Source organism: Brettanomyces bruxellensis, chromosome 9 (assembly GCF_011074885.1).
Source record: "Brettanomyces bruxellensis chromosome 9, complete sequence".
Lineage (NCBI taxonomy): Eukaryota > Fungi > Ascomycota > Pichiomycetes > Pichiales > Pichiaceae > Brettanomyces > Brettanomyces bruxellensis.
Genome location: NC_054690.1, coordinates 1,263,613 through 1,276,349, shown reverse-complemented (window position 1 = coordinate 1,276,349; position 12,737 = coordinate 1,263,613). Strand labels below are relative to the sequence as shown.

The window sequence follows — 12,737 nt, the reverse complement described above, 5'->3', positions numbered from 1 at the left end:
TTTTTGCTGAGCTTTTTCTTCATATAGATTGGAACCGAGAAGTATAGCCGTCTTCTATTTTGGTATATGATAAGTAGATTATTGTGAACATAAAAATAGAATTAAGACGGGTACAGCTGATTGGTTGAATGCGAGTGAGCTATTACTATGAGGTTAAGCTTATTTACATACTTTTTGCTGCTAGTGAAAGTAGTGCTGTGCATTCCTGTAGACGAAATCTTTACTGTTGACTATCAGACAGTCCAAACAGGAATACCATTTTCAAGTATATTACTTGGAGACAGATTAATTTCCCTTACAAATAAGAATGTGCTTGCTATACAGAATGTTACAAATGGAGATGTTTTATACCGGTATGCATCCGAGATCCCTTTTACAAATCAATCATCGTTGATCAAAATAGATAATAAGTTCTTCGGATCGTCTTTAGTGCTTGAGGGAGGTGTGTCGGAAATAACAATTTGGAACGTCGAAACATTCACGACGATAAAAGAAGAATTAGAGATTTCTGGAAACATAATTGGACTTTTTTCAGGGGGTTTGAAGGATAATGAACCAAATGTAATTGCCATTGATGATATCGGAAACATCCATTTAATTTCAAAGGAAAGGCATGAACTAATACGATTGAAAAAGGCATCATCGATCCAGGATCTCAAATTCAGGGATGCAAAATATGCATCATCAACTCAAGGTTCCAAGTTAGTCATTCTCGAGTCACAAGATGGATCCACATATTATATTACCATTGGTAGTGACAATATAAATAGCGAACTAAGGTCTTTTGCGAAATGTAAGTTTTCAGATTTGGAGCTTACATCAGGATTGAATATTAGTGCGGCATGTCTTGGCTCTAGAGCATATGAATTTGATGACGGTAATGGTAAATTCGAGATTTCAACCTCCAACTATGGTTCTGAACTTGTTAGTTTGTCTTCGAATGCCGATGGTAAGATCAAAAAAATAGTTGATTCACCATATTACTTTGCACAACTGGAGAATACAGTTTTGATATATGACCCAATTAGTTTATCTTCTAAAGTTGTGCAAAAATTAAATGTTTCATCATCCGTTAACACCGGAAGGATTACCAACATGGATATTTTGTATGATGATCGGACAAATACTTTCACTGTCATGACCACTCGTGATGATATGATTGTTGAAGCCACACACGGTAATGCTACTTGGGAAAGAGATGAATCAGTTTCCTTTCCAAAAGATGTTGTTATTTTGGATACAGATGAAAAACAATATGTCCTTCAACAGCAACTTACGTTGGAAAAAACTTCGAATATTCTTACAGCTTATATAAATAGATTTAGGAGCAACATTCATCGGCTTTTGAACACTGACTTCAGCCGAAATGCGAACTTTGGCACCAATTTTGGCTATTTGAAGAAAATAGTTGTTCTTACGGAAAATGGAAAGATTGCAGTTTATGAAACAAGCTTGAACTCAACATCTTCCTGGAAACCAAAAATTATAACACCTCAAATTAAATTCGACAGATTGTTCAAAGTGGATAATTCATTGATTGGCGTTGAAAACAATAGCTTTTATCACATACTGCTAGATGACAACAGTATTATACCATGCGATCTCCAATTCATACAAAAGAACTTCAAGATTTTGGATGATTTAGCAAGTGATGGAGTCAGAGTGCATAAAATTATACAGACGAAGGAAGATAACATCTATACTGCAGCAGTTAGTCAGGACAGAAATTCTGTCATTGGCTATTTCATGGATAGAAGTAGCCAGTCGAAAACATGGAGATTGTCTTTTCTTAAAAATGAAACGTTCTTATCAATTAATTCCAGAAGTTACGGGAACGACAAAGTAGCAAGTCCTGCGGTTGTGTTACCGGATAGAAAAGTCCTCTATAAATATTTGATTCCAAACATTGCGGCTATTTCTTCGTATAACAACGCCACTAAGGAAGTCGTGATGAGACTAACCGACATCGTTACAGGTAAAGTATATAAGACATTTACCAAGGAAACCGACAACCCTAAAGTGGTTAAGATCTTATTTGAAGAGAACTTCATTATAATATTGACACAAAATACCAATTCATTGGATACAGAATTCACAGTAATTGATATGTTTGAGTCGTTAACACCGGATTTAAAGAAGACCAGAGTCATAGACACGTTCGATTCTTTTGGTAACATCACAATCTTGCCAGAGTGGTCTTCACGCTCGTATCTTCTTCAAGGTGTAACTGTCCGGGATATAACATTAACGTACACGAAAAATAACATAGCTTCGAAGTGGATTATTGTTTCTTCGGAAGAAGGTGTTATCACGGCAATTCCGAAACAAATTCTTGATGGAAGGAGACCTCTTGAAGCTGCAAAGAAGGGAACTGCTGCTGGAATGATGTATCAACCATACATAATCCCAGCGGACAACTTAAGGCTCAGCCATTACCGAAAACTAGTTTCCAACAGTGAAAATCACAGGTTACTTTCCGTTCCGACGGAACTTGAGTCAACTTCGGTAATTGTGTCGGTGGACACTGACTTATTTACAACGAGGGTGAGACCATCATCATCCTTCGATACAATTTCAGGAAGCTTCAAGAAGAAAATTCTTGTGATGACAATTATCAGCTTAATTCTTGGTATCATGTACTGCAAGCCATTGGCGACGCAGAAGAAATTGAAGGATATATGGAGACGTAACTAATCTAGAATGGGAATATCATTACCTTATCAAATACAAATCATTAAACATTAAAATATATATAGTAAACTTAGTTTTGGCATGGGCGTCAGTCTTTTTTCTCAGCATCCATCCGTTTCTGGCAATCTGGGCAGTACCATATTCCCTTTGGAGGCGCATTAAGGCCTACGCAACTCCAATGAAACCATTCGTACTTGCAATCCTTATTGTCGCAAGCAATCATATTTCCGTAAGAGACCTGCCGACAGAAACAGTACAACTGGGTGTCCTCACCATTCTTTCTGTTAGCTTGCGGGATCATAACTGTTCCAGAGTTGCTCTTTTCCACTTTTCTTCTTCCATTTGCTCGGACGACCTCTCCAGCAGTCTTATTATCTGCACTTGATGACCGAGAAGGTAAACTTTCCATTCTTGCACGTCTTCTTGCTGATAAAGAGGCTGAAGAAGATACGCTTGAGCTTCTCCTCTCTCTTGAGTGGGACCTTGAACGGGACATGGAACGCCTTGTGCGACCTCTACGTGATCCATACCGACGTGACGATACTTGTGGAGAAGGTGATGTCTGTCCTAAAGATGCTTGTAGCATTCCTTCCGTGAGCAATTCGACAGCTTCTGGATCAGAACTGCCTATATCGTCCAACATACCTATAATTTTCGGTTCGCCACTTGCCTCCAGCTTCTCTGCATCTTGCTCTAAAGATTTCAGATGCTTTGTAAGAAGGTATAATGCCGTGTTGGCTATAACGCACTTCTGTCTCTGTATTTTGATTGCTTTCTTATACTGTTCGTTTATCGAATCATACACTTGCTCTTCCTCTGGGTATTTTGAAAGAGAACCGTTAATCTTAATATGCTTCTGTATTAGTCCGTCTTTCTGCTGTATATCTTTTCGTATAGTATACAAATCCATATCTTTCTCCCGCAGTTGTTTAAGCAAAAACTTCAACTCGTCCGGAAGATTAGACATACTTTGTGTCTGTTGCTCTAGCACACTAGCGGCATCCATTTTGTAATATATTCTCAGCAATGGTTTAAAGGAACAGAACAAAATAGGCTTTCTCTTGATAAAAGATACGCAAAATATGGCTTGCCTTGCCTACAGTTCATAAGAAGCGTACTACTTTCTTAAGGGGATAAAAATCAGCACCAAACAAAACCACAATAAAAAGTAAGGGGAAAAAAAGGGAACAAAAATTACAAATAAGTAATCCTTACACCATTACATACATCCCTACACATATACACTACAAGGATACATCTGGTAGACAAATAAGGATTCATCCAAGACATATAAATATGTCTGACCCGTATCTGACAAGCTGACTGTACAATAATTGCAGAGAGTTCGCCTTTGAAAGTCATTTCTTTCTGGCATAGGCACGGCTCCGGGCCCAATCGCAGAAAAAACTGCATTGGGTACGGGAATTTGACTCAAAGAAAACCATATGCTGGTGTTAGTTCTTGTATGGTAAGAAAAAAGAATTCACATCCCAGTATCGCATTCACAAAACTAATATATATATGCCAAACAGCTACCATGGCAAACCAAAAATCAACAATAAAACAATATCAGAGATTTTACAACTGCTTCAGGGAGCCCGGCTTCCTTAAATCTGTCTCAGCATAAGGAATTGAATATCTGCCGACGTTACCGAAACGAGATTTCCGAGGTTTGCGAAGACCGGAGAGATCTCTATGCTTCTTATTGGCCTGGACAAAAAGATACATGATAAAGAGCGCCAAAATAACCATGGTTGGAATAAGCATGATAACATAATAGACACTATCACCACTCGTGGTCATATCCATCTTCCTTCTCATCTCTCCTCTATTTTTTCCGACGGATTCCTGCAACTGAAACTGTAGGATTAAATGAGGCGCATCTAAAATACTGAAATCTTCGTCATCCACTGTATCTGGCTGAATTGCCACTAAAATTTTTCTATAAACGTGCCCACGAAGCCAGCTCTTCTGAATATCTATTGGGATAAAGCCTTGATCGTTCAAAATCCATTCGGTGGTATGGAAAGCACCAGCAATAGCTCCTTTAGATGAATCGGATCCTTTATTTGGCAAAATTTCCGCAACCTTATCGGAAACATCCTTAATCGGAGCCCGAGGGTCTGCAATTGCATCCCTTTTCCACATTCCTTTCTCACTAGCACTCTCCTTAACGTATGCATAATGGAATCGAACATTTTTTGCTTCGTTGTAAAATCTTGAGTACCACGTTAAAAAGTACGTTTTTCCAACACGAAGTCTCTGGTTATCTTTTGGCCGGCAAAATGGCTCAGATTCTTCCATGTTGCCCGGACCACGCTTGAAATAGAAGTCCGGTGTACATCTCATTAAAGGACTTAATTTCACATATGTGTCATCCTCTGGAATCATCACAACTTCTTCGACAACATCACCTTTTTTCAAATTGTGCGCCTTAAGGTTTTCCTGCTTATGAACTATTGTTGTTGCAGTTTGGAAGTACGTTTTGACATCCGGGTATCCATGTTTAATCTGCCCATTCTTAAGCTTTGGCTTAATAGTCTTTGGAGATCCGTCATCCTTCACACTTATCCACCATTCTGTACCAACAGTTGTTTCCAAAGGTTTTGTGCTGAACGTCACACCGGCTATAATAGTTGGTGTCACAACCTCCACAACACTTTCATGAATTGTTCTGATCCAAGGTGGAGGAGCCTCTTCTGTATTCGTACCATGCACTTTTTCGGACTCTTCTTTCAACCATTGCTTGTTAACCACAACATCCCTTGGGCTTCTTTTTTCAAGATGTGAAACTCCAGTTTCAATTTGCACCACAGAGGAATCGGTCGGATTTGCCATAATTATAGGATCCTCAGTTCTTGGGGGGATATTCTGGGGTAGAATTCCGGCCAATACCGAAGATGCCGTTGTCAAGGCCAATATGATAGTATTAATTTTCATTGTATGGGAAAGTTTATAGGCAAGTATTGGAGTAGCCAGATGTGCTTAGACACTAATGAAACAGCATATTTTGTCAATCGACTTTGGAATTCGGACAAATTGTGAAAGAAGATGATAACAAGCTCTGATGTCGAAAAAAAAATACCCCAGCGAAAACTGAAAACTATTTATACGTGTTTTGATCCACTTGGTAAACGAGGGTTAAAAAAAAACATTGAGGAAAATAAAGACGAGACGCGGAAGAATTTTATTCATTTTGTTTACCGGGATAAAGAAGAGAAGCAGAAACAAGAACAGAGGCGATTTTTTTTTTTCCGATCGACGAGTCTAAAGAGGACGACAAAAAAAATTTGGGAGCAGCATATTACTGGCCTGCTAAGAAAAAGAGTTCAACTATTCCCTAATTAATTAGTAGGAATAATATCAGCTGGGGTAAAGCAAGCGTTTTTTTTTATTTTTATTTTTATGCGCATTGCTAATAACCCCAGATAGAGAGAAGTGGGGGCAAAATCAGACTGGAAAAAGACCATAGGTGAAGTACTGATCGGCGATATTTGTACCTCATTTTTTCAAACTCGCTTTTTCATGAAAACCGAAAACAGTTCCGCAAATCAGAGGGTGTGGCAAGTAAATATCACCGATATGAACAGATCAAATCCGGCCACAAAAAATAATGGAGTTACCAAGAAAAAGCAAGGCAAAAGGAACAGGCTTGCATTATCTTGCAATGTTTGCAGGAAAAGAAAGGTGAAGGTAAGTTTTCAAAGTATGAGGGCGAGCATATGTTCAAAAGATAAACATGAAAGATAGGATTATCGGGGATATACCAAATTCAGCGGCGTTATATCCGATGGCACACTGTGCAAAAGCTGTTAGATGAAAAAGAGACATGATTCGAACTGATCGGGCCCATATGAAAACCATTGATTCAGGTGATATACTAACGAGAACATTCTTTTTACAGTGCGATCGAGGAAGACCCTATTGCATGGTTTGTTTAATGCATGGTATGACTGAATTATGCAAATACGATAAAGCAGCTTTAAGAAAAAAACAACGTACCGCCAGAAACAGTGGAACATCTACAGGATCACCCGCATCAACAACTCAAAACTCAGTCCCTCTGGATGGATCCGTATCCGTGGAACTTCAGGAGATTAAATCAAAGATTACACAGTTGGGAGATTTACTTGCTAGCAAAATAAGCAGAAAGGCACCTAGTGTAAACTACAACTTGACACCAGATCGTGCTGATGGGAATTCCACTATTGCAGATCAACAGGGGAGGGTTGACATGACTTCATATCCGCAAAACATTCCCCAATATGGAATACCTCCGAGCGTAGGATCACCTATCATTGGAAATTACGGAGTAGTCAATAATTCACTGGGTGGAGCGCAACAGTTTCCCAATCCGGTGTATACTAACAGAGAGCATTCAGCTTTTGATCCAGTTGTGAAATACTCGTCGGAAAGAAACCGGGAGTTGTTTTTGGCTCAATCTTTGGGCGTTAATGCGGATGATGTAATCGATTTCTACGAGGGTTCGCCAACTATGATGATGTGGTACTCTAGAGTGAATAATCATGGTCCACTTTCCTGGGTTGCAATAGTTCTTAAGGATCCTTTCCTTGTACCGATAAACAGGATTGTCATGGGTCAAAAAAAGACAAATACTTTGAAACTTCCTGGCTGGATTCGAACAAGGGCTGTTCCGACTTCGGATAAAGATGAGGAGTTTGCCAAACAGGTGATGGAAAGGACTGGTATTGCGGAAATCAAGCCATTTGGGCAGGATGATAATATTTACTCTCGAGCTTCTGGGAAATACAGTGATGTGAGGTTTAAGGAGGAGCACAGAAAGAAAGCCCCAAAGAAGAGGAAAGGCAAAGAATTTGCTGCTCACGAGTCAAAGGGTAAACTGTGCTGCCTAAAGGAGCAAATATTAAATGCGTTACCTTCAAGAAAAGTCACATGGATGCTTTTCGATCGATTTTTCAGGTACGTTTATCCATTTTGGCCGTATCTTGACGAGAATTTGTTTACCGCAGAAGTTGAAGAGATTATTGGGAAGCGAGCTTTTGACGAGTTGAAGGTTACTCATCTCAACATAAAAAAGAAACTCGACTTTGCGACATTGGGGTCTCTTCTTTTGGTTTTGGAGCTCGGATCGCTCTCATTAACTCATAACTGCGAGAAGACACCAGACTTTCCAATGCTAAGCCCACAGGAGGTTTACCTTCGAAGCCATCCTATTAATTCGAACCTTGCAGAAATTGCACAGATATGCATTGATCAATTTCACCTTCTAAGCAGATGTGCACTAAGTCTTTTCCAATGCCTATTACTGATGAAGGTTTACCAGTGTACTACAGGATCAGATGGATTTAATGATGGTCGGCAACAGATATTTCTATCCTTAATTATCCAAGTGGGAATATCCATCGGTTTGAACAGGGATCCAGAGAAATTTACCACAGTTGGCGATTCAGATCGTACTACCGGCATCATAAGAAAAATTTGGTATTCCCTAGAGAGCTACTCTACAATCCAAAGCACAACACTGGGCTGTCCCAACCAAATAGATCCAAATCTTTATGATACAAAGCTTCCTGTCTTTATGAAGAACACTGCAAATATTAACAACCTAGCAATCGAAGAGGAAACTGTGACAGGGTTGATCATGGAGCACAAGTTGACCCAAATATTGAACAGTTTACTGAGCTTGGTGTTGAACCTGAAAAGTCCTCCTCGTGTTGGCCAAGTATTGAGCAAATTAGAGGAAGTTTCAGATTATATCAGAGAGAGATGGTCATCGTTGGCTAATCTTTTAACACCAACAGATGGTGATCATACGAGAAACTTGCGGAAAGTGAGGTCTGTTCTTTGCTATATCGAATCGGCATCAACAATTCATCCGATTTACTATCACATGCTGCTTCTTTACGGCAAGAAGAAGAATGCACATGCATGCTTTCGCATTGCAAAAAAACTACTTTCGTATTCGATGGAGGTAGTGGCGCATTTTGTTGACTTAATGCGTCATGGTTACAGATTCTTCGGGCCAGGATTCGATTTTTTTCTCAATTCATTCCTTGAGGTGGCTATTCAAAGATGCCTTCAAATCCAAATTTCCCTTTATGTGCGGTCGTGCTGCCTAAAGAAGAAACTCGAAGAAGAAGGTACACCGGAAAACTCCTCACTTATGAGAAAAATCGAGGAGTTCAAGAATGGATTGATGAAACGGAACTTCGCAAACTTTCTTAACGGACTAAAACCAGTTGCCAATCGTTCGTTCTTTGCCTGGCTTTTAATGAGGGCACCATCATTCATATTTAAGCTTCTTCAGAATGGGAAAATCAAGTTTCCAAGGACGGAGTACAACTTTCTGGTAGATCTAACGGAGGAAGAAATATCCGATTTGTATTCATGTGCTAATCCTGACAGATACAAAAATGAATACTCCTCTTCAGGTCAAAGTACTGGTAACACCTCTTATCCAGATAGTGACCCATCATCAACTGAAATAGACAATTTCTGGAAGAATGTCGTTAACCAGGGTAATGCGAAGCATAAAGATCCACTGGAACACGTTGAGACTTCCAATAATCTTGAAAGTTTGAATTGGAAGTATATGAACGAGTTTAATGCTGATCCGTTAGAGCTAGGTATACTCGGTGACATGGGCTTTGGAGAGAGTTCAGGTAGTATGGAGTCTAGCACGAGTAATAATGATACAGGAATTCCGGACAATCAATTTACTCCCCAATGGAACCAGAGCTGAAGGTCAATTTTATAAAGGTTAAATTATAATGTTTGGGAATGTAATGAAATACGATAATTGTATTGTTGGATTAAGTATCAAAGTATAAGAACGGTGTTACATACCTCATGTAATTGGAACTGTATGAAATTGAGACATCGCAACAATTCTTGAATAGCGCAATTTTTCATTTGTAAATCAGCGGCTCTATCTCGGAAATAGAATCGGAAGCTGCGAAATTTCGGACTTAACTTATGGCCGCACTTATATTTTAATTTTCCACAATTGATGACTTAATCACAGCTTATTCAGGGGTAGAATAGTTGATTCATCTTGATTGATTATAAATACGGGTATCCACCTAACGGGGAATAGTTTGAAAAATGTCATCGCTTGATTTCGCTGATAATCAACACGGCAAAACTACAATGAAGAGAAGTAGAATGAAACTTTCGTGTTTGGCATGTCGGAAAAGAAAAGTTAAGGTACGTTGAACAAAATTGGAAAAAGAGGACCATCATCAAGTTCCAAATGTTTTATATTAACATCGACTTAAACAGTGTGATTGAGGAAGACCGTTTTGTTTACGTTGCGAAAAACGCAACAGAACTGATTTATGCCAATATGATGCTTCTTCATATTTGAAAAAGCGGAAGAAAGATGGATCACAAAAATCATCAATAGAAGAGACAACAGAGAACGAATATACTTCAAATGACAAGGAAAGTGCACTTCATCAAGAATTGGATGATATCAAACTACAATTGAAGGGATTACAGGAAATAATATTGAAAAATGTTGGTAACGAGAATCTGCACCCAAATGAGACACCCCAAACCCGCCGGGATCAAATTCATTTCAATCCTTCAACACAATTGGATGGTAGCACCAATCAGTTTCTCCCTCAACAAATTATGACAGGTTATGTCCCTGGTGATAACAAGGAATTTGAAAAGAGGAAAATAATGGAGCTTTCACAAGCATTTGGAGTGGATCCAGACAGTACAGTGGACATTTATGGCGGTCCACCGACACAAATGATAAAATACTCGCGTGTTAATAATCATGGGATACTTTCTTGGATTGCAACACTTTTGAATGATCCATTTCTTAATCCTTTATACACTTCCACGATTGGCAAATATAAATGTAAAACACCACTTGTTCCACCATGGTTTAAGGCGAAGATGGCTAAAACACCAGAGAATAAAGAGTTTGCAGCGCAATTTCTGGACAGGACAGGAATGTCTGAAGTGCGTCCATTAGACGAGGATTCAAAGCATTGTGAAGGGAGTAGTAAGAAAAAAACTACCAAGCAAGTTAGCCAATCGGAGGAGAATCAGTCAAGTCGGGAATATTATTCTTTTGTAAGGCGTCCTCCGGAGAAGAAGTCCATAGCCAATTTGAGGAAATGCATTTTGCAGATTCTTCCGACAAAGAAAGTCATTTGGATGCTTATTGATCGCTTTTTCATTTACATATATCCATTCTGTCCATGTCTTGATGAAAACGAATTCATAGACAAGATCTGTGGAATTATTGGTCCCTTGAGTATGGAGGAGACCAAGATCGACAAACTCAACGTGTTAAAGCTTCTTGATGTAGCCAATATCGGATCCTTGCTTCTTGTTTTGAAACTTGCATGGTTATCGTTACGATCAAATAGTGAAGAAGAGTTGGATAATCCTGGAAGGACAACTAGCGAGAAATATCTTTTGGAACATCCTATAAGCAAAGACTTGGCGCTAACTGCACAAATGTGTATTGATGAGTTTAATCTTTTAGGCCGGTGCTCACTAGATCTTCTTCAGACACTGCTTCTAATGAAGTTTTTCAAAAATGTGACAGGTTCTGATGGATTCAGTGATGGCAGACAGCAGGTCTTTCTTTCTTTACTCACACACATTGGAATATCAATAGGACTAAACAGAGATCCCTCAAAGTATAGTGGTGTGGGAGATATCAATCACTCGCATGAAATTCTTAGAAAAATATGGTATTCATTGGAATGGTACTCGACTCTGCAATCGATTTCGTTAGGACTTGAACCCCAAATTGACAGCAGATATTATGACACTAGACTTCCAAAATTCAGCAGGAAAACTTCTAATGTTCGCAACCTCGATGTTGAAACAGAGACTGTAAATGGAATTATCCAGCAGCATGAAATAAGCATTATGGTGAATGAAGTTTTTGAGACGCTACTTGATATGAAGCATCCTCCTACAGTTGGAGATATCCTATACATGATGGACAAAATTGAAATTTACTTGAACAAGAGATGGGGATCGCTTAGCAACATTCTGACCTTAAATGATGGAGTATATTCAAATAATCTTAGCAAGGCCCGTGATATACACTACTACACTCAATTAGCAATGCTCCTTTTTTCAATATTTCATCATTTGCTGCTTGCTTTTGAGCGAGAACAAAATTGCCATGCATGCTTTCACTTTCTTGAAAAATGCCTCTTTTATTCGTTTGAAGTTTCAAACCATGTAGCTGAAATCATGGAGCACAGTTATCGGTATATCGGAACGGGTTTAGATTACTTTATAGACACATGTCTGGAGATCACCACTCATAACTGTTTACTTATCCAGATATCACTATATATCAGACTCTGCTGCCTGGAGAAATCGCTTCAGGAACAGCAGAAGCAGAAAAGCAGATTTAAGAGAAGGGATTTCATACTTGAGAAGATCACTAAACTTAAGAATGACATGCTGAACAACAATTTCATGCACATACTTAAACACTTCAGGTTAGTTAAAGACCATACATTTTTTGCATGGTTGACCATGGGGATCTGCAGCTCAATTTTCAGGTTTTTACGTGAAAACAAGGTGAAAGCGTTTACCAAAAAGTACAACTTTCTTTCGCATTTGACAGAAAAGGAGCTTTTAAGTTTGCTCTCTTCTACTGAAAAGTATATTTGCAAGAAGAATGGAAAGCCAACAGAGAAGGCTTTTGATCCTGAGGCGGAGTTTGAAAAGGCAGACACAAACCTTGCTGCTGATTTTGATAAGCTTTGGACTAGTTCGATGCAAGCTGAACAAAAACAGGATGATAGCCCTCAAAAGAAGCTTCCAGTATTCCAATTTCCGGATGATCTTGCTCTGAACTGGCAGTCATATTATGACTTTGCATTTGATCCAATGAACACGGAACTTTTTGGAAAAGACAAGTACAATCATCAGCAACAGGAATTTGGTTCTGAATCAGGTGCAACCGCTGCAGACACCAATACACCAGGAGATGAAACAGGGATGAATCAACAAGGAAGCAGCTCCTATTTTGATGCATGGACGGGACTATGATATTCGGTATGGGCTTTTTTTTT

At 39.0% G+C, this 12,737-nt stretch overlaps 4 protein-coding genes across 4 annotated transcripts; 3 read left to right on the top strand and 1 right to left on the bottom strand.

Annotated features, from left to right (window-relative positions):
* Nucleotides 1-147: 147 nt before the first annotated feature.
* BRETT_002422 (uncharacterized protein) lies at nucleotides 148-2,694 on the top strand (the record flags this gene model as incomplete). The annotated part of the gene is made up of 1 exon (XM_041280952.1): nucleotides 148-2,694. The coding sequence occupies one exon, from the start codon at nucleotides 148-150 to the stop codon at nucleotides 2,692-2,694; it is 2,547 nt and encodes an 848-aa protein (XP_041138743.1).
* A 1,575-nt stretch (nucleotides 2,695-4,269) lies between these two features.
* Nucleotides 4,270-5,631, bottom strand: BRETT_002421 (uncharacterized protein; the record flags this gene model as incomplete). Its single annotated transcript, XM_041280951.1, has 1 exon — nucleotides 4,270-5,631. One exon carries the CDS (start codon nucleotides 5,629-5,631, stop codon nucleotides 4,270-4,272), a length of 1,362 nt encoding a protein of 453 aa, XP_041138742.1.
* A 1,009-nt stretch (nucleotides 5,632-6,640) lies between these two features.
* On the top strand, nucleotides 6,641-9,415 carry BRETT_002420 (uncharacterized protein; the record flags this gene model as incomplete). Its single annotated transcript, XM_041280950.1, has 1 exon — nucleotides 6,641-9,415. The coding sequence occupies one exon, from the start codon at nucleotides 6,641-6,643 to the stop codon at nucleotides 9,413-9,415; it is 2,775 nt and encodes a 924-aa protein (XP_041138741.1).
* Nucleotides 9,416-9,777: 362 nt separating this feature from the next.
* On the top strand, nucleotides 9,778-12,714 carry BRETT_002419 (uncharacterized protein; the record flags this gene model as incomplete). Its single annotated transcript, XM_041280949.1, has 3 exons — nucleotides 9,778-9,832; nucleotides 9,965-11,921; nucleotides 12,015-12,714. 3 exons carry the CDS (start codon nucleotides 9,778-9,780, stop codon nucleotides 12,712-12,714), a joined length of 2,712 nt encoding a protein of 903 aa, XP_041138740.1.
* Nucleotides 12,715-12,737: the final 23 nt, after the last annotated feature.